The sequence below is a fragment of the Meriones unguiculatus genome, chromosome 9 (genome assembly GCF_030254825.1).
Source record: "Meriones unguiculatus strain TT.TT164.6M chromosome 9, Bangor_MerUng_6.1, whole genome shotgun sequence".
Classification (NCBI taxonomy): Eukaryota; Metazoa; Chordata; class Mammalia; order Rodentia; family Muridae; genus Meriones; species Meriones unguiculatus.
In genome coordinates, this window is record NC_083357.1 from 83689959 (window position 1) to 83710764 (window position 20806).

The 20806-nt window shown below is 36.4% G+C and overlaps 1 protein-coding gene and 1 non-coding gene across 5 annotated transcripts in view; one reads left to right on the forward strand and one right to left on the reverse strand.

Annotated features, from left to right (window-relative positions):
* The window catches only part of Tdrd3 (tudor domain containing 3), a 145259-nt gene that overhangs the window by 92483 nt on the left and 31970 nt on the right, over positions 1-20806 (forward strand). For 3 of the 4 annotated variants that reach the window (XR_009594281.1, XM_060391499.1, XM_060391502.1), the window contains exons 11-12: positions 8771-9621; positions 15662-15787. Coding sequence is in view for 3 of the 4 variants with exons in the window: in XM_060391499.1 (XP_060247482.1) it covers positions 8771-9621; positions 15662-15787 (977 nt within the window). In the remaining variant the exon portion in view is untranslated. Of the gene's footprint in view, positions 1-8770; positions 9622-15661; positions 15788-16600; positions 18991-20806 lie in introns of those variants that run through there. The other variant, XM_060391500.1, reaches the window with a different exon arrangement.
* Positions 5364-5470, reverse strand: LOC132656739 (U6 spliceosomal RNA). Its single transcript, XR_009594430.1, has one exon. It is a non-coding gene; the product is annotated as a U6 spliceosomal RNA (small nuclear RNA).

Consider the following 20806-nt stretch of genomic DNA (forward strand, 5'->3'; position numbering starts at 1 on the left):
GGATCAGAGAGGAGAGCACCAAGCAGCTGCATGGCAGGGTTTTTATTTGGAGTTTGAGCAAGAACCCGGAATTCCCAGCTTAACAGTTACAGGATTGGATGACATTCAGCAAGGGCAAGCTTGTTACCAAGTGATTGGCTAAATAACATAATTAACATTGAGCGAGCTATCTGTAGACCTCAGTGGGCTTCCCAGCACAGATCCCCTATGATGAGATAAGATACCTTCCCATTCTGGTTATCCTCAGGCTATTCCTTGGGTAGGGAATTTTACTTTTCTTTTTATTTTTTATTTATTTATTTATTTTATTTTATTTTATTTTTATCAGTTACATTTTATTAACTCTGTATCCCAGCCGTGTCCCGATCCCTCATTCCCTCCCAGTCCCTCCCTCCCTCCCTACCTCATCTCCACCGTGCCCCTTTCCAAGTCCACTGATGGGGGGGACCTCCTCCCCATTCATCTGATCCTGTTTTATCGGGTATCTTCAGGACTGGCTGCAAAGCCCTCCTCTGTGGCCTAACAGGACTGCTCCTCCCTTCGGGGGTGGGGAGACCAAAGAGCCAGTCATCGAGTTCCTGTTAGAAATAGTCTCTGTTCCCCTCACTTTGGGAAACCAATTGGTTACTGAGCTACCACAGGCTACATCTGAGTGGAGGTTCTAGGTTATATCCATACATGGTCCTTGGTTGAATGTCAGTCTCAGAAAAGACCCTGTGCCCAGATATATTTGGTCCTTGTGGAGCTCCTATCCTTTCCCCATCAGACTAACTCCCCTTCTTTCTTATGATTCCCTGTACTCTGCCAAAGGTTTTGTCATGAGTCTTTGCTTTGAAAACACTGCTAGTTAGAGTCTTTCAGATGCGCTCAGTAGACTCCTGTCATACGTTCAATGCACATCCCATCTGTCTTTCTAAACGAGGATTGATCATCTTACCCCATGTCCGCTCAATTGATTATCTTTTTTAGGTGTATAGATTTCATTATGTTTATCATATCTTATAGGTCTATATAAGTGAGTATATCCCATGTTTGTCTTTCTCCTTCTGGGATATTTCACTCAGAATGATCTTTTCTAGATCCCACCATTTGCCTGCAAATTTCATGATTTCCTCCTTTTTGATTGCTGAGTAGTATTCCATTGTATAAAAATACCACAATTTCTGTACCCATTCCACCGTTGATGGACATCTGGGTTGTTTCCAGGTTCTGGCTATTACAAATAGAGCTGCTATAAACATGGTTGAGCAAGTGTCCTTTTTGTGTACTTGAACAAACTTTGGGTATATACCTAGCAGTGGTATAGCTGGGTCTGGAGGAAGCACTATTCCTATTTGTCTTAGAAAGCGCCAGATAGCTTTCCAGAGTGGTTGTACCAGTTTACATTCCCACCAGCAGTGGAGCAGGGTTCCCCTTTCTCCACAACCTCTCCAGCATGTGTTATCGCTTGAGTTTTTCATCTTGGCCATTCTGATGGGTGTAAGGTGATATCTCAGGGTCGTTTTGATTTGCATTTCCCTGATGGCTAATGAGGATGAGCATTTCTTTAAGTGTTTTTCTGCCATTCGATATTCCTCTGTCGAGAATTCTCTGTTTAGCTCTGTTCCCCATTTTTTAATTGGATTACTTGGATTGCTGCTTTTCAGCTTCTTTAGTTCTTTGTATATACTGGATATTAGTCCTCTGTCAGATAAAGGGTTAGTGAAGATTCTTTCCCAATCTGTAGGCAGTCGTTTTGTTTTGATGACGGTATCCTTTGCTTTACAGAAACTTTTCAGTTTCATGAGGTCCCATTTATTGATTGTTGCTCTTAGAGCCTGTGCTGTTGGTGTTCTGTTCAGGAAGTTGTCTCCTGTGCCAATGAGTTCTAGGCTGTTCCCCACTTTTTTTTCCAATTGATTTAGGGTATCTGGTTTTATGTTGAGGTCCTTGATCCACTTTGACTTTAGTTTTGTGCAGGGTGATAAATATGGATCTATTTTCATTTTTCTGCATGTAGACATCCAGTTGGTCCAGCACCATTTGTTGAAGATGCTGTCTTTTTTCCATTGAATGGAATTGGCTTCTTTGTCGAATATCGAGTATTCATAGGTGTGTGGATTTATTTCTGGGTCTTCTATGCGGTTCCATTGATCCTCCTTTCTGTTTCTATGCCAGTACCATGCAGTTTTTATTACTGTTGCCCTGTAGTACAGCTTGAGATCAGGAATGGAGATACCTCCAGATGATCTGTTGTTGTACAGGATCGTTTTGGAGATTCTGGGTTTTTTGTTTCTCCATATGAAGCTGAGAATCTTTTTTTCAAGGTCTGTAAAGAATTGAGTTGGTATTTTGATGGGAATTGCATTGAATCTGTAGATTGCTTTTGGCAGTATGGCCATTTTCACAATGTTAATCCTACCAATCCATGAGCACGGGAGATCTTTCCATCTTCTGATATCTTCTTCGATTTCTTTCTTCAGAGACTTGAAGTTTTTCTCAAACAGGTCTTTCACTTGCTTGGTTAGGGTCACACCAAGGTACTTTATGTTATTAGTGGCTATTGTGAAGGGTGTTGTTTCCCTAATTTCTTTCTCAGCCTTTTTGTCTTTGGTATATAGGAGGGCTTCTGATTTTTTTGAGTTGATTTTGTATCCTGCCACTTTGCTGAAGGTGTTTATCAGCTGAAGGAGTTCTCTGGTTGAATTTTTGGGGTCGCTCATGTATACTATCATATCATCTGCAAAGAGTGACACTTTGACCTCTTCCTTTCCGATTTGTATCCCCTTGATCTCCTTTAGTTGTCTTATTGCTCTGGCTAGGACTTCAAGTACTATGTTGAAGAGATATGGGGACAATGGACAGCCTTGTCTTGTCCCTGATTTCAGTGGGATTGATTTAAGTTTCTCTCCATTGAGTTTGATGTTAGCTATAGGCTTGCTATATATTGCCTTTACTATGTTTAGGTATGTGCCTTGTATCCCTGATCTCTCCAAGACTTTAAACATGAATGGATGTTGGACTTTGTCAAATGCTTTTTCGGCGTCTAAGGAGATGATCATGTGGTTTTTCTCCTTCAGTTTGTTTATGTAGTGGATTACATTGATGGATTTCCGTATGTTGAACCACCCTTGCATGCCTGGGATGAAGCCTACTTGGTCATGGTGGATGATATCTTTGATGTGTTCTTGGATTCGGTTTGCAAGTATTTTATTGAGTATTTTTGCGTCAATGTTCATAAGAGAGATAGGCCTAAAGTTCTCTTTTTTTGTTGGGTCTTTGTGTGGTTTAGGTATTAAGGTGACTGTGGCTTCATAGAATGAGTTTGGTAGTGTTCCTTCTGTTTCTATTTTGTGGAATAGCTTGAGGAGAATTGGAGTTAGCACTTCTTTGAAGGTCTTGTAGAATTCTGCGCTGAAGCCATCTGGTCCAGGGCTTTTTTTGGAGGGGAGACTGTTAATGACTGCTTCGATTTCCTTGGGAGATATAGGGCTATTCAGTCTTTCTACCTGATCTTGACTTAGTTTTGGTAGATAGAATCTTTCAAGAAAATTATCCATTTCATTTAGATTCTCAAATTTTGTGGCATATAGGCTTTTGTAGTATGACCTAATAATTGTTTGGATTTCCTCAATGTCTGTGGTTATGTCCCCATTTTCATTTCTGATTTTGCTGATCTGGATAGTTTCTCTCTGCTTTTTAGTTAGTTTGGCTAAGGGTTTGTCTATCTTGTTGATTTTCTCAAAGAACCAGCTTTTTGTTTCATTGATTCTTTGGATAGTTTTATTTGTTTCTAGTTGATTGATTTCAGCCCTTAGTTTGATTATTTCCAGCCGTCTGCTCCTTTTGGGTGTATCTGCTTCTTTTTGTTCTAGGGTTTTCAGTTGGGCCATTAAGTTGTTTGTATGTGATGTTACGAATTTCTTCTTGCAGGCACTTAGTGCTATAAATTTTCCTCTGAGCACTGCTTTCAGTGTGTCCCATAAATTTGGGTATGTTGTGCCTTCCTTTTCATTGAATTCTAGGAAGTCTTTAATTTCTTTCTTTATTTCTTCCTTAACCCAGCTGTCATTGAGTAGTAAGTTGTTTAGTTTCCATGTGCGTGTCGGCTTTTTGTTGTTTCTGTTGTTGTTGAGGTCGAGCTTTAGTCCATGGTGGTCAGATAGTATACAAGGGATTATTTCAATCCTTTTGTATCTGTTGAGGCTTGCTTTGTGGCCCACTATATGGTCTATTTTGGAAAAGGTTCCATGGGGTGCTGAAAAGAAGGTGTACTCTTTTGAGTTTGGGTGAAATGATCTGTAGACGTCTATTAGGTCCATTTGATTTAGGGATTCTGTGAGTGCTTTTATTTCCCTATTTGGTGTCTGTCTAGTTGATCTGTCCCTTGGTGAGAGTGGAGTGTTGAAGTCTCCCACTATTAAGGTATTAGGATCAATGTATGATTTAAGCTTTAATAATGTTTCATTTACGAATGTCGGTGCTCTTGTATTTGGGGCATAGATATTCAAGATTGTGATGTCCTCTTGGTGGATTTTTCCTTTGATGAGAATATAGTGGCCCTCCTTATCTTTTTCCATTAACTTGGGTTGAAAGTCTATTTTATTAGATATTAGGATGGCTACTCCAGCTTGTTTTCTGGAACCGTTTGCTTGAAAAACAGTTTTCCAGCCCTTTACTCTGAGGTAGTGTTTGTCTTTGTTGCATAGGTGTGTTTCTTGGATGCAACAGAATGTTGGATCCTGTTTCCTTAACCATTCTGTTAGCCTGTGTCTTTTTATTGGTGAGTTGAGTCCATTGATATTGATAGATAATAGTGACCAATGCATGTTAGTTCCTTTTGTAATGGAGTCGATGATCTAACCCTGATTCATTGCTTGTTTTCTTTTCATTTTTGTTGGGATATTATCTGTATGCCCTAATTTCTTGGGTGAATTTGTTTTCATTGGATTGGAGTTTTCCTTCTAGTATCTTCTGTAGGGATGGTTTGCTGTGTAGATATTGTATAAATTTAGTTTTGTCATGGAATATTTTGTTTTCTCCATCTATGTTGATTGAAAGCTTTGCAGGGTATAGTAGTCTGGGTTGACATTTGTGATCTCTTAGAGTCTCCATGATACTTGCCCAGGCCCTTCTGGCTTTCATAGTTTCTGATGAGAAGTCCGGCGTGATTCTGATAGGTCTACCTTCATATGTTACTTGGCCTTTTTCCCTTGCTGCTTTTAATATCTTTTCTTTGTTCTGTAGATTTAGTGTTTTGACTATGATATGACGTGATGTGTTTCTTTTCTGGTCTAGTCTATTTGGAGTTCTGTAGGCCTCTTGTATATTTATGGACATCTCTTTCTTTAAGTTGGGAAAATTTTCTTCTATGATTTTCTTGAAAAAATATGGAATGCTTCACGAATTTGCGTGTCATCCTTGCGCAGGGGCCATGCTAATCTTCTCTGTATCGTTCCAATTTTAGTATATGTGCTGCCGAAGCGAGCACTACTTTTCTTTTTAAATTCCTGGAATTGGTGACCTATGGCCTAGTTCCTGGGACTGATGACTTTTCAGGGAAGGGATTCCATTGAAAGGCCTGGTCCTTTCAATGGAAGTAGTTGATTTTTTTGACAAGAGATTCTTTCTAAATGGGTCTTGAATTTAATATGGTGCCATAACCATTTTAATTGTTATAAACATACATTTTGAAATTCATGATAGGCTATAATAATATTTTACTTCAGTTAATGCTAACTCACAGCAATACTCGTTGGTACATTTTTCTCTTTTTGAGCTTTTATTGTATTCATAGTTTGCCTATTTTATAATTCTATTCATCATATTTTGCTACTATTTATTGTATTTTGCTTTGTAATCTTAAATGTTGCCATGTATTTTCAGGAAAATTCCACTTTGAATTGGAAGCATTAAGATTAAAAAAATAGCATTCTCAACTTCTGCTTCTGACATCTTTTGGTATTGTTCTCGTTTGGCTGAAGTTTAAAAGCTGTGAATTAATTTTTTTCTTAAGCATACACGTATCTTGACATATTTATTTTTGGAGTGGCCATAGATTTAGTGTCTGCTGCTGGTGAGTCACTGCTTGGCTTCTGATCCTTTAGAAGAGTGGTAGAGAGCACCTGTTTTCTAACTGTAAAACTGAAGCCTCACCTAATCTGTTGTTTTCTCTCTTAATAAGACATTCGTGACTTAAAATTCTCTTTCTCTACATTTAATAATTAAGAATGTGCCTTTTGTTTATTCAATAACTAGCTTATTTGGGGGTTTATTTACTTTCTGTTTGAGTTTGTTACTTAAGTGACTAAAATAAAATGGATTCAGTTAAAGAGGTTTAAAGATATTGAAACATTTAAGAACCTTTTTCTTTCCTCAGTGGGCTTCCCAGCACAGATCCCCTATGTTGAGATAAGATACCTTCCCATTCTGGTTATCCTCAGGCTATTCCTTGGGTAGGGAATTTTACTTTTCTTTTTAAATTCCTGGAATTGGTGACCTATGGCCTAGTTCCCTGCTGTTTGGTTTTAGAGTAAAATTAATTGTGTGTGTATCTGGATGTGTGTGTATGTGTATAATTGTGTGTGTATCTGGATGTGTGTGTATGTGTATAATTGTGTGTGTATCTGGATGTGTGTGTATGTGTACACATATGCGCACTACATTCTTTTAAAGAATGTTTTTATTTTCTTGGTGGATATAATTCTCAAGAGATATTCCTGTTTCGCAGGTAAGTTCTTTTGTAGATTAGCTTTATCACAGCATAATAATGAAATAATGAAGTGTGTGTTTTTTATTATTAAAATTACTTATGTTATGTTATCATTTATATCCATTACTTAGAAATAGTATTTTGACAATTAAATGGAATACATTTCCTTTTTACTGTTGTGCAGTTTTCTAAGCTTGTTTATTTTTAAAAAAGATAAACTACCTTGGAATTTCTTGTGCAGATTTTCAGAACACTGGTGTGATAGATTAAACAAATTAAATTGTTAGGTACTTATAAGAACAGTGATGAAAAAGTCTATATTTTTTTTTAAGGACTGGATTTTTTAAAGATTAAAAAAAAATCTTAAAATAATAATCTTTCTAATAATACTGTTTTCCATGAACTAAAGACATACCCTCTTAACCCCAACTGTAGACTAGAAGGTTTTGCTTCTCTTGGTTTTTCTTTCAGAGCTGATATCAACTCATTTCACAGCTCTCAAGTCTAGTTGTAGTTTTCTAGCTTCTATCTGTAATACAGGGCACTAAGTTACTTTCATCGTAACCTTTTTTTTCTCATGTCATTTACCATTATAGATAACAGTGACCCTGACTAAAATAGTTTAAGGGAAAAAAAATTCCTAAACACAGCAAACTTAAAAGCTTATTCCCTAAGTGTATTTTCATATCTAGCTCATGACAAACAAACTATATTTATATTTGACTTATCCTGAGTTTACTTTATAAGGAACCTTTCCCTGCTTTGTTAATTATGCGTCCATGTGTTTCTGTGTTATGGTAATATGTGAAGAGTGTTTAGGTGGCACACCCAGAGTACACTGCTGCTTTGGTCTCTGCATGCCTTTTTGTTGAGCATACTCATCATGTGTGTCACCAGTATTCTGTCTTCCCTAAATCTTTATTCCTAGATAAAACATAATGTTAGCAAGAGTCTCTAGTGCAGTTTAAGGCTGGAGAGATGACTCAGCAGTTGAGTGCTTGCTGCTTTTCAAAGTACCCAAGTTCACTTCCCAGCACTCATATCAGGTGGCTCACATCTGCTTATAATTCTAGCTCTAGGGGATCTGGCCTGTGCACACATCCATGAGATATACAATGTGTGTGTGTGTGTGTGTTTGTGTATTTACATTTACAATCTCCCCATACACATAAATAAAAAAAAATTAAGAAGAAAGACTTCTAAATTGAATATGTGTTAAAATAAGACATTTTGAGTATGTTTATTAGATACTCTTGGTGAAAGTTTCTCATAAATCTAATTGACAGGCATTTGAAGCCTTGGGTATTTCTTTGTGTCATAATTAATAGATGGTTAGCATGCATATAGGAACTTACCTAGAAAATAATTCACTTTACTTTAAATGTCAAGTCCAGTGGATCTGCTTTGATGAGTTTTCTTTGTTTGTCTTGCCATTTTGAATCTTGATTTATGGTCTGTGACTTAGAACTTTTGAACTTCTTCTTTATTCTTGTTGACCTAAGCAATTTATCTGACAATTCTTTTGCTTCTAGTGAGTATTAGAAACATATAGAAACATATTAGATTGGTGTTTACTATCTGGAAAACAATGAGGGTAGTTTTCTTGCAGTGCAGGAAATAGGTCAACCAAATGTCATTAGTACCCTTCTTTGAGTATGTGGTAATCTTGGGAAATGTACAGGACCTGTATCTTAATAGTGTTTTATGTCAAAACAAATGAACAGAAAAAAGCAAAACACTCATCAAAGACAAATCATTACATTTGGTAATACTGTAGGTATTTTTGTGAAACAGTAGAAGAGAGCATAAATATCCTCACTTGACTAAGAATAAATTTGCATCTGCTAATCTACTTTTATCTTGATTCATATCACACCACTTTACTTTTCTAATATGCTAACCAAGAAGACTTCATGATAGATAACTAGAACTCAGAAGAAGCTGAGAAGGTAACAAGATATGAAGATAGGAGATGTTAAATTGTAACCTTCTGCTGATATAATAATTTAAGGCATTTTAAAAAAGTAGCTATCAATGCTGTCCTCATTCTAATATTCATGATGTACTTCTGCCTTTTAGAACCTAAGTCACAGCCACAGCACCTTCATCAAGGACAGCACAGAGTGTCCAATACTGAACAAAATGGGATAAAAGATAGCAATCAATCAAGACATCTTCCTCGAAACGATACCAGGCAACCAAGAAATGAGAAACCTCCTCGTTTTCAAAAAGACATCCCCATTTCGAAGACAGCTTTAGAAAGCAGTGCATCCTCTCGAAATAGAGGCTCTGACAGACCGGGTGGTTCTTTAGGTTCTGAAGCATGGGCAGAAGAGAGGATCAAGTGTGATAGGCTATATTCTAGATATGACAGAACTAAAGACGCTTCATACCCTTCAAGTTCTCAGCACAGTGATGCTGCTTTTAAAAAAAGAGATAACTCTATGCAAAACAGATCAGGAAGAGGTCCATTGTATGCAGAGGCAAAAGAAAACCCACTTTCTCAAGAATTTATAGATTATAATAATCAAAAACGTGGGAAAAGAGAAAACCAAACAGGTAATCCTGATCATTTTTATGACAGGAAATCACGGACAATGAATAATGAAGCTTTTAGTGGTCTAAAAATTGAAAAACATTTTAGTGTAAATACTGATTACCAGAATCCTGTCCGAAGTAATAGTTTTGTTGGTGTTCCAAATGGAGAGACAGATATGCCACTAAAAGGAAGACGAGTAGGACCAATTAAGCCAGCAGGACCTGTCACAGCTGGACCCTATGATGATAAAATATTTTATAATAGTGGCCCCAAAAGAAGATCTGGGCCAATTAAGCCTGAAAAGGTGATAGAGTCATCTATTCCTGTGGAGTACGCAAAGATGTGGAAACCTGGAGATGAATGTTTTGCACTTTATTGGGAAGACAACAAGGTATGAATGTTGCAAACACACTGCTGCATGCTATGTGATATTCTCGTGGGACTCTAGACAGGACCTCTGTGTTTTATTCTCTAATTATGCTTGTTTTGAGTCCTTAAGAAGATTTATAGGTATGTATGTACTTTCATAAAGAAAAAAATGTTTAATATCTTTTGTTATTGCTTAGGCAGAATTTGTTTTGGCTTGCATGTGAGAACTGTATTAAAAGTGATTAAACTTATTTCAGCCATATTTCACTTATTTTCTAAGTTATAGATATTTACTTTCTTGTAAATTTTACTCATTCCTAAGTGGAGGAAATAATTTTAGCAGTACAAAGTTATGTGAATTTTTATTTAAAGAGAATATATATGTATCTCTCTATATATATTTATCCTGTAAAAAAGAGAAATACATATAATCTATTTTTTTTTACCTTGTAATAAATACACTAGTAATTATTAGTTGGCTAAAAGGGAAAGAAAAAAAGCAATGATGGAGAAGACAAGTGGGGAAAAGGCAAAAATTAGTAGAGTGATGAGAATCTTTTGAGAGCTGGGAGACTGGGATGAGCACAGAAAGGGAGGAGAACCCAGAATGTTGTTTGTTTTTAAATTTTATTAGTTCATTGAGAATTTTGTGCAGTGTGTTTTAATTATATTTTCCGCCTTTCCTAACTGCTCAGAGCCACTCCTTGCTCCCTATTCACCCAATGTTGTGTCCTGTTTTTAAATTTTTTATTTGAAAATGTATTATACCCATCAAGTCCAATTTGTGTTGCCCTATAGTCTTAGATGTGGAGTCTTGGACTGTAGCATGATTAACTTACCGTGGGGTACACTCGTAAAGAAAACTGATTCTCCCTTTCCAGCAACTTTCCACAGCCAGTAGCTCCTCAGCCAGAGGCAGGATTTTTTGCCCTTTCCTTTCCATGCTGGCTTGATGCTTACTTTTCTCCTTTAGTAGTGCACACAGTACCTCTCAGAACTATGAAAGCTAGCCAGTGGGAGTCAAGCTTCCAGGTTAGAACCAGCTTGGTATCTCCCTGTGCTATCGCTTAAGTGTGTCCTCTCTTCAGTGGTAGGGTTTTAGCATCAAGTTCTGTAGGGTAACCAGTGCCGCTGGAAATTACCTGTAATGTTTGAAGTCTGTGGGAACACACTCGCCAACAGTACCAAAAGGGGTAATCTTGGCATTGGCTTTTGTTAGCTTGTGAATGGCTTATAGGCTAACTCTATTTTAAACTCCTCCCTACCCCCCTTATGTGTGTGTGTGTTATGAAGCTTCTAAAGTATAGTAGCTGGTTTCCATATGATTTTTTTCTAAAGGTCTTTATTGTTACTTATCTCTTGCTTCTTCCTAGACCCTGCCCTCTGCTCTCCCATTCTCACCCCCATTTTAACTCTTCCTGTTATTCCATTATCCTTGTTTTATCTTTCCTTCCAGCTCCCTCCTTTCTAACCTATCAGCTCTTACTAATTTCTTGACCTTGGGTTTTCCAAATGAAGCATGCATACCTGATAATTCACAGATGAGAGAAAACATGACATTTGTCTTTCTCAGTCTGGTTTACCTCCATTTACTTGTGAATTTAATAATTATGTTTTTCTTAATAGCTGAATAATATATCATTGTATAGCTATAACACATTTTCAATATCCATTCATAAGTTGATAGACATATAGGCTGTTTGCTCTTCCTAACTGTTATGGATAAAGCTTTGGTGAACATGGATGAGCAGATACCTCTATAATAGGCCATAGATTCCTTTCAGTGTATTTCCAAAAGTGATATAGCTGGATCATGTGGAAGATCTATTTTCTGTTTTTAATAAAGCTCTGTACTGATTTCTATAGTTGTGGCACCAGTTTTTACTCCTAACAGCAGTGAGTCTTTTCCCATATCCACACCAGTGCTTATTATTGTTTGTTTTTGAACCTTACCCATTCTGACTGGAATAAGATGAAAGTCGTTTTAATTTTCATGTCCCTGGTAGTTAAGGATATTGAAGGTTTTAAAAAAAATGTTTCTTGGCTGTTTGATTTTCATCTTTTGAGAACTCTGTTTAGTTCCATGCCCCCATTTTAAAATGTAATTTAAATCTTTTAAAGACTATACCCATAGCTTCAAGGCTTGGTGGGAATGTGTGCCCAGCTTATTTTTCCTTGCTGGGATTTAGTGTGGCCTTGGCTTGCACAGGTTTTGTACAGGCTGTCACAACTGCTGTCAGTTCATATACTACCCTGCTGTGTCCAGAAAATAATATTTTCCTGAGTCATCCACTGCCTTAGGCCTTTTCTCCTCCCTGCAGCTTGGGAAGCTAGTTGCAGTCTTTGTGCTGCCTTTAGGCTTAGCATTCTACAGTCTCTTATTCTTGAACCTTAGCTAGTTGTGGATTGCTATGTTAATCACCATCTGCTTCTCACGTTGATCTATGAATTTAGCAGTTTAGAAGTTTGTTTAATACTGTATTTATTTAGCACCATAATATTATTTTCAGCAGGATAGCTGATTTTACAGTATTAATCTTTTCAATCCATGAGCATGGGAATTCTTTCCAGTTTCTGGTATCATCTTTATTTTCTTTGTTTTCGGTATTTTAAGGTTTTCACTGTGTAAGTCTCCCACTTCATTGGTTAAATTTATTGCAAGATACTTTATTTGAAAAAAAAAAATGATTTTCTTTCATGTGTATGAGTGTTTTGGCTGCATGTCTTTATGTGCACCCTGTGTATACCTGGTGCCCACAGAGGTCAGAAGAGAGGGTCAGATTTCCTGGAACTGAAGTTACAGATAGTTGTGAACATGTTCATGCCTTTTGCCCGTGGAGGCCAGAAGAAAATACTTGATTTGAATAGTGAGAAATTCTTTATATTTATCTACTTCTTCCTCATTCAAGGTTGTATGTCATTCTTTATGGAGTTTACATTGTAGACCTGAGAAAAATGCTACAAGGCTAGACAGTTGTATGAGAGGTTAGGTAGGGCTTTTTATGTTGGGTGATATAAAGTGTTATGAGTAATATGTACAAGAGCTAGAGAAATAAGGGATTGGAGTTGAAATTTAACCATGTTCGAAAGATCTGGTAAATGAATGTGGGCCTTCATTGAAGTCCTATCAGAATTATTCCTCAAGTAATGGCAGCAACACTCCAGCAGCCTACTGTTGGTAAGCCTAAAACCACCTTTTTCATCGAAAAGGATCTCTCCTTGGTATTCTGTCCACTGACAAAAGACAGAAAGGTTTGGATATGCATGATCAGCCAAAGGTAAATGAGTAATAGAGAAGAACTGATCTGTATTCCAATAATTGAAATTGGCAGACAAGTTTCTTCAGCAAGTATTGAGTATTAAACAAACCATAACACAGTAGTTGCTAAGTACAAGATTGAGGATATATAATTTGGTTAGTTCTGGCTGTGTATGCTTATATCCAAATGCCTCCCAGAACTTAGTACACTTTTAATAAAACTTTAATATTAACTATAATTTTCTAAAAAAATCAGTGTGCAGGATCAACTACATCATTTCTTTTCAATGAAACATTATAGTTGTCATTGTGACAGCCTATACTTAAAAGGCCCTTTATTAAAATAAAACCTGATTAAGAATATAGGAAAAAAAAACCCAATGTACTGAATTCATTTGTTGCCTGTGTTGAATATAACACAGGCAACAATATAGGATATATTGGAATATAGGAAAAAAAAACCCAATGTACTGAATTCATTTGTTGCCTGTGTTTATAATAACAGTCCAGACTATCTTGATACTCAAAACATTTTGAGCTATTACAGTGTTCTTAGATCAACTAGAAAATCTTTTATGGTGATCACTTTCATTTTCATTGGTATGTATACTTCAGTTAGGTGGGTGCCTTTGGACTCTAGATTATACTCTTGAGTATTAAAGATACACACTATTCACTCCATGAGTAGATGCCACCAGTTATGTCCTAAAGCCACCTTTCTTTTTATTTTATTTTATTTTATTTATTACACTTTATTCACTTTGTATCCACCCCATAAACCCCTCCTTCTTCCCCTCCTGACTCACCCTCCCTCCCCCTTCTTCACGCATGCCTCTCCCCAAGTGCACTGATAGGGGAGGTCCTCCTCTCCTTCCTTCTGATCTTAGTCTATGGGATCTCATCAGGAGTGGCTGCATTGTCATCTTCTGTGGCCTGCTAAGGCTGCTCCACCCTCAGTGGGAGGTCATCAAACAGCAGGCCAATCAGATTATGTTAGAGACAGTCCCTCTTCCCATTATTATATAACCCTCTTGGACACTAAACTGCCATGGACTACATCTGTGCAGGGGTTCTAGGTTATCTCCATGCCTGGTACTTGGTTGGAGTATGAGTCTCTGGGAAGATTCCTATGTTCAAATTTTCTGGTTCTGTTGCTCTCCTTATGGGGTTCTGTCCTCTCCAGCTCTTACTATTTCCCACTTCTTACATAAGATTCCATGCACTCTGCCCTACAGTTGGCCATAAGTCTCAGCGTCTGCTTTGATAGTCCTTTCAGAGGTCCTCTGAAGCCACCTTTCTTAAGAAGCATATTTTAAATGTTTTGTCAAGAATAGACAAGTTTCAGATTATTTTAGATAAAAGCAAATATTGAAATTTAAGAAAAGAAATGGGCTAAAACTTAGGAAACATTAGGAAACCATACCTTAATTTTACTGTAATTATGTTTTAGAGATGATCACCAAGTATATTCTAATTTTATATAATTCTTCTTTGATAGAAGACCTGAGAGTTTGAGGCAGTTTTCCATCTCTCTTTACAATATAAAACTCTCTCAATTGCTTTCTCCCTTTGGACTTGAATATTATAACAACCTCCAAAAGTTTTTCATAGATACTGCCATTAATACGGTTCTGGTCTTAAGCCACATGATCATTCTACTTAGAATCTCTTTCCTATATATAAAATACAAATTGTTAGTAGACCCTTCATTATCTTACCTTTAGTACTTACTGGCTCTAATCTGTTATTTGTTGCGCAGTTGTGTTACATCATAATTAGTTTCAATTTTTTATTAGTTCTTTGGGTGCATCTTTATGGCCCCCTACTTTTCGTGGAAATAACTTTTCTTGACTGAACATTTTCACAGGAAGCTCTTCCTGAGTTCTCAGCTTTTTCAAAAAGCAGGTCATTACAACTGTATTGCATTAATTTCCACATTACAGATAAGTTTTTGTTTGTTTGTTTGTTTTAAACATGGATAACCTTTATTAAGCTGTAAATACTCTTTTTAAAAGAAACTATTTGGTGCTAGGTTTCTTATAAGTCTTTTTAAAACCCACTCTGTGTCAGGGCTATATTCTGGAGAGTAAAAATCAGACAAATGGAATACTACACTCTTTCAGTTACCCTACAGAATCACAAGAGCTAAAAATTAAACTGTAAGTTCCTTAGAAGGCATTGACTTATTTATTTTCCTAGGATACAGGATAACTTGAATTTATGTGAACTGAAGCAATTTAAGAAGCTTAAAATTGGGCTGGAGAGATGGCTCAGTGGTTAAGAGCACTGTTTGTTCTTCCAAAGGTCATGAGTTCAATTCCCGGCAACCACATGGTGGCTCACAGCCGTCTATAATGTGAACTGATTCCCTCTTCTAGCAGGTGAAAATGCAGATGGAATACTCATATTCATTAAAAAAAAATAAATCTTTAAAAAAAATCACCTAGAAAAAAAGTTTAATAAAAAAAGAAGCTTAAAATTGAAATACATACTCAGAATAACTTTGAACACAATTGTGGGTCTAAAAACAAAAGAGGAGGGAAGAGAGGAATGGTTAATGTCCCAGCATGGTGCTTTACATATATTAGCATCCAGGCACAAGAAGGAAACATCAGGGATTAACAGGGATTAACTTGTATGAGATGTACTACTAGAATATATTATTTAAGAACCAACTCTTTCCTGGCACATACTTGGATAACTAACTTTTAGAACGATGTGGAGAAGATAAACTTTGTTACCTAGACCCTGCCTTTTTCAGGTAGCACAGGTGTCCTGTTTCAAACTTCTTTTGCTTCCTTAGTTTTACAGAGCAGAAGTTGAAGCCCTACATTCTTCGGGTATGACGGCGGTCGTTAAGTTCACAGACTACGGAAACTATGAAGAGGTGCTACTTAGCAATATCAAGCCCGTTCAGACTGAGGCATGGGTACGTGATCCAAATTCTGTACAAAGGCTACTTTGAAGAAAATAAATAGCTCTAAAAGATTAGGCGTAGTCATACAAAACTTGCAAGTGAAAAATATTAAGTTTGTGTGAAAATGGCTGCCCCAACTACAGATTGCAACTTTATTGGAACTAAAAATAAATGCATTTCAACTTACTTCAGTGTATAATGTGTTGTTATATCATGCTTTGGAACTAGGTACCCTTGTTTATGTGTCTGACCAATATTTGTATGTGTAAAATTAGGTTTTGTGCACATTTTCTTTTTCAAATTGTTACTTTAAATTTGGCTAAGTTATGCCCCAAAGTTGTCAAATTTCAATCTTCATGGGATACATGTTTTGTTAATTATTTTAGGTACCTATACAATTAAGAAAAGCACTTTAAATTATGTATAGTTTTGTACATTGTTTACCACGTGCATATCTTTACACATATTTATAGTTGCAGAGTAATTAAATATCTCAGCATAGTAATTACTTGATTAGTTTTATTACCAGTTGATTGTCCAAGCTATGTAATAACTTTGATCTGGTAAGTTATAATTTCTCTGGCCTCATAGAGCCCTTGACCTTATTCAGGGATTATCATCCACATGTAAGTACAAACAGTCATTAGAGAAGTGGTGTCCTACAATTTTATTTTTATTGATTTGTTGCAATTTCCATAAAGGGTCAAAATATAATGAATATATTATCCTACCAAGAGTCCTCATCTTTGGAACTCTGCATTGTCTTTTCATGAGCTGCTTTTAAGTTTGGTGCTTTAAAGTTTTTCTGTCATGTCTTTTCTCCAGTATAAATAAAGCAAGAACACAAAACTCAATTGCAAGATTCAAATTTAGAGGCATGGATATTGTTGCCTTTTTAGTCAAGAAAAACTGTCATTTTGTAAGGTAATTTATCATTTTTCCTTACAGTATGATTTTCCTGTTGATACATACGTTTAATTAAGAGGGTACGTCCTTCAGCCTCATTTTCTGAAGTTTCAGAGTTTTTTTCTAAAAGACTGAGATACTATCATCTATATATTTTTACTTTCTTGGAAAAGCTTGGTTTCACATAATTTTGCTCATTGTGATCTCATGTGATAGCTATTTTATTCTCCCCCTTTTTTTTTGTTAATACTTTCTAACCCGATAGTAGTAATAAAAGTGATTTAGTTACTGAATCTGTATTTCTAGAAGTTGAATTACATCCAGCTGTTTTCACATGTTCCCAATTGTTTTTATTCATAATGTTCATTGTCAAAGTGGAAGTCATGTTTTAATGTGTAAATTACACGTTATGTAGAAGCTTATATGATACAAGCTAGGTGTTCACGTAGCCCAGGCTGTGCTCATCATATAGCCAAGAGTGACCTTAACCAATTCCCTGCCTGTTAGAGCCAGGGTTGCCGGTGTACACTCTTATGCTGCCTTCAAAGTAGAACTTTTATTGCAGTTGAGATTTTATATTTTTAGAAATCTCAGTGAGGTATCAGTTTTACTCTTTTCTCCTAAAAGAAGTATTTCATTTTCTTTGTATCTTTTTGCTCTGCTAGGGCAGTCATACCTAGTGACATTTGTTGTTCCTCCCTGGAACTCCCCCATTTAGAGGTGTATAGTCCTGAAATGCTATAGTCAGTACTTTCACTTTTCTACCTTAACAGTCCTCACGGCCCTTTCCATGATTTTTATTTGTGTACACATAGCTGGATGAGTCAGATGTCATAGCTGGTTCAGTGATTGTATTCATAGCCACAATATACTCTATTGAATATTCGTTTGTGCTTTACTTTCATATATTCTTAAGCTTGAAATAAATACCTAAACTGTTTTGCAGAAGTAGGATGAAATCACTACATCTTCTGGAGGTTTTGCCATTCTTATATGTGCAGATTTTACATAAATTAATGTAACAGTTTGGGCTATAGGCATCATTGCTGAGGAAAAGATGACCTATTTTGTCTGCAACAGAACTTGCTAGAGAGAAACATCTTCTTGAAATATAGATGCCACCAGCTTATCGTTTCTCTTCTGTCTCCATTTAAGCACTATCTATGTGTACATAGGTACATACTTGAAAAGCCACTGCAGCAATACAATCCACACAGATGTATGTGTGATGTAGAATCAAGGTGGAATTCTTAGCTTCTGAGAGTATTTGCTGTGCAGTCTATGAGCACGTTTCTTTCCGTACCTTGGGACTGTCTGAAGGTTAAGTTAAAGCTCTACAAAGCAAAATATCCACTGTACCAATAGGAAGGCAGCCCTAGTTGGCTGACTGACTCTACAGATCTAAAGGACAGAGGTGGAGGAAATCTGCTTAGCGGCCTTAGCACAGCTATTCATTTACACTGTGGATTAATGAGCTTTTATGTTCTTGCACTACATATGTGTGTATTTTTATGTTAAATAGTATGCTTACTTGATTAAGGTTCATCTTTGTTATTGGTGCAAGATACTGGAAATTGCCTGTTAATTTTTCCAAAAATACCAGTGATCATTTAGCAAAGGTATTTTTCCAGTAAAGTGCAGAACAATCAAAAATAGCTTGCATATAAACCAAAAATGCCTTTATAAAAACCAGTTGCTTGTACTGCTTCTCAGAGCTGTAAGGATAAATCAACAACTAAAACGCATGAAATATTAAGGACATAAAGACTAAGTTAAGAGTCGGTTGTATGGAAAATTAAAATAAAAGTTAATGCTTTAAATCTAAGTGTTAATGTTTTTATCATGAGGTTTAGGGATTATTTATATATGTTGGAAGGCTGAATATTTATTTACTTCTCTTGCCAGTCTGGATATGCCCACCTTTTTATTTCTAGAACACATTCAGGGATGATATTTTAAACACTCAATATATGCTCTGATTTTGACTGAATACTTTATTTCTTTGAAAATGATTTATTAAACATCTTGTATTAACCTTGAACTTTTGTTATTGCAACTAGATTTTACCCTGCTCTTTTTACTACTGTAAGAAGTTGCTTTTTTTTTCTAATTATTTTTATTGAAAATAGTTTTTTTTCTATAAAGTATATTCTGATTGTGGTTTTCCTCCTTCGACTCCTCCCAGATCTCCTCACTTCCCTTCCCACCCAAATTCATACCCTTTCTCTCTCTCTCATTAGAAAAACAAACAGGCATCTAAAAATAATAATAAGATTAAATAAATTTTATTTTTAAGAATTGTCTTGTAATGAACTTTCTATTTATCTTGTGTAATGTGACATTTACAGTTCATTTTGAACTATATAAATGCTCTAATTCCTTCCCCCATCCACTCAATGTTTTCCTCTCTTTGAGACTCAATAATGATCCCTACACAAAACAAACAAAAAAACTGACATAAGATAAATACAAAATATTTTTTTTAATTTTGTGTTTTTATGCTGTATGCCAGTGTGCACATGTGTGTGTTATTGAAACATTATAGAGCAAAGTAGTTGATACATTATGGAAATACATGGAAAAACCCAAGTATATTTTTAATCCTATTTATTGTATGAGAAAACATTAGCAAGGAAATCTGTTAATGGTGCCCCTGCAGGCTCCTTCCTAATTGATTCCTTTGAACTCCAAAGCTAATAAAGAGAAAACCAGTATAAAGGTGCCACTGGCATTTTGGAAACCCTGTGAAATAGTTGGCTGTTGTACAGATTCACCCTCCATTTTTTCGGAGTTGCTTCTGAAATGCTCCTTCACTTGGGGCACTGCTGTACCCTGAGTTTTCAGGTGCCTTCAAGACTTAGATCCTGTGAGACTTTTATGTCCCAAGAGATGTTTTGGAGCATGCTGGTATCCAAGCGTTCTCTTAAAAAGTGTTCACGGCATGTGCTTCTATCAGGAAGTGATTGCTGTTCAGCTGTTATTCCACACAGAAAATCAGCTTTGTGTGTATAATGGTTAGTTTTTCAACCTTAACATGCACATGGTCTTGGGCAGCAATTCTGGAAAGTGACAAATGGGTTGTTAATGTTTTGTAGTTAATCTTCCTACACTCTGTTTTTCTGTGGGGTCGTTTAATTATGTAGCATATACCTCCTAGGTTCCAGTCAGTATTTTCTGTGATGGGTATATATAAGCCCACAAAAATACCCACCCTGTACACAAAAGTAAGAAACTTATTTCTGATATATGAAGTTATCTTCAGTGTCTTTTTCTTACTTCTTGAACTCTTAAAGCAAAATGCCACTAGAGATGATTCTTTATTCCACCTTAGTTTAAAGACAAAATTGTTGTTGAAGACAATATAATACTGAGCTTATTACTAAAAACTATTCTATTTCTGCAGCTGAGGGGATGGCTTAGTGGATAAACTGTTTGCTGTGCAAGCATGAGGACCTGAATCTGCTTCCCTACCACCCATGTAAAAAGCCAGGCATAGAATTTCACATCCATATCCCAGGGCTGGGAAAAGAAGAAAGGAGAATTCTGGCCTCACTGGACAGCCACTATAACCAGTGACATTCAGCGAGGGACCATCCCAAAAACTAAAGTGTAAAGTGATAGAACAATGCAGTCTCTAGTACCTTCAAGCTCCATATATATATATATATGGATATATATATATATATATATATCTCCATGCAAGGTGTGTGTGTGTGTCTTTGTGTCTATGTGTGCACGCGTACGCCACACACACACACATACACACACACAGACATACAAAATACTAATGGAAAATAAGAAAATACATTTTTTTTATTTATTTCATTATAGCATCTCTTGTCTTGTTTTCTGTTTTATTAAGTGAAGGTTTGATAGGCTGTCCAGGCTGGCTTGAACTCCTGGGGTTAAGTAATCCTGAATAGGGAGGAGAAGTATACACATGTTGTACTGTGCCTAGCCTTGTTGCCTACTTAAACAATAAAATTTAGCCTGCCTAGGTGGCATATGGCAGAAATCATTCAGGAGTCTGAGACAGGAAGCTCACAAATTCAAGGTCATCCTGAACGACTTACTATACTACCACTCTCAGTTGTATAGTGAGACCCTATGTGAAGTTTTAGACCT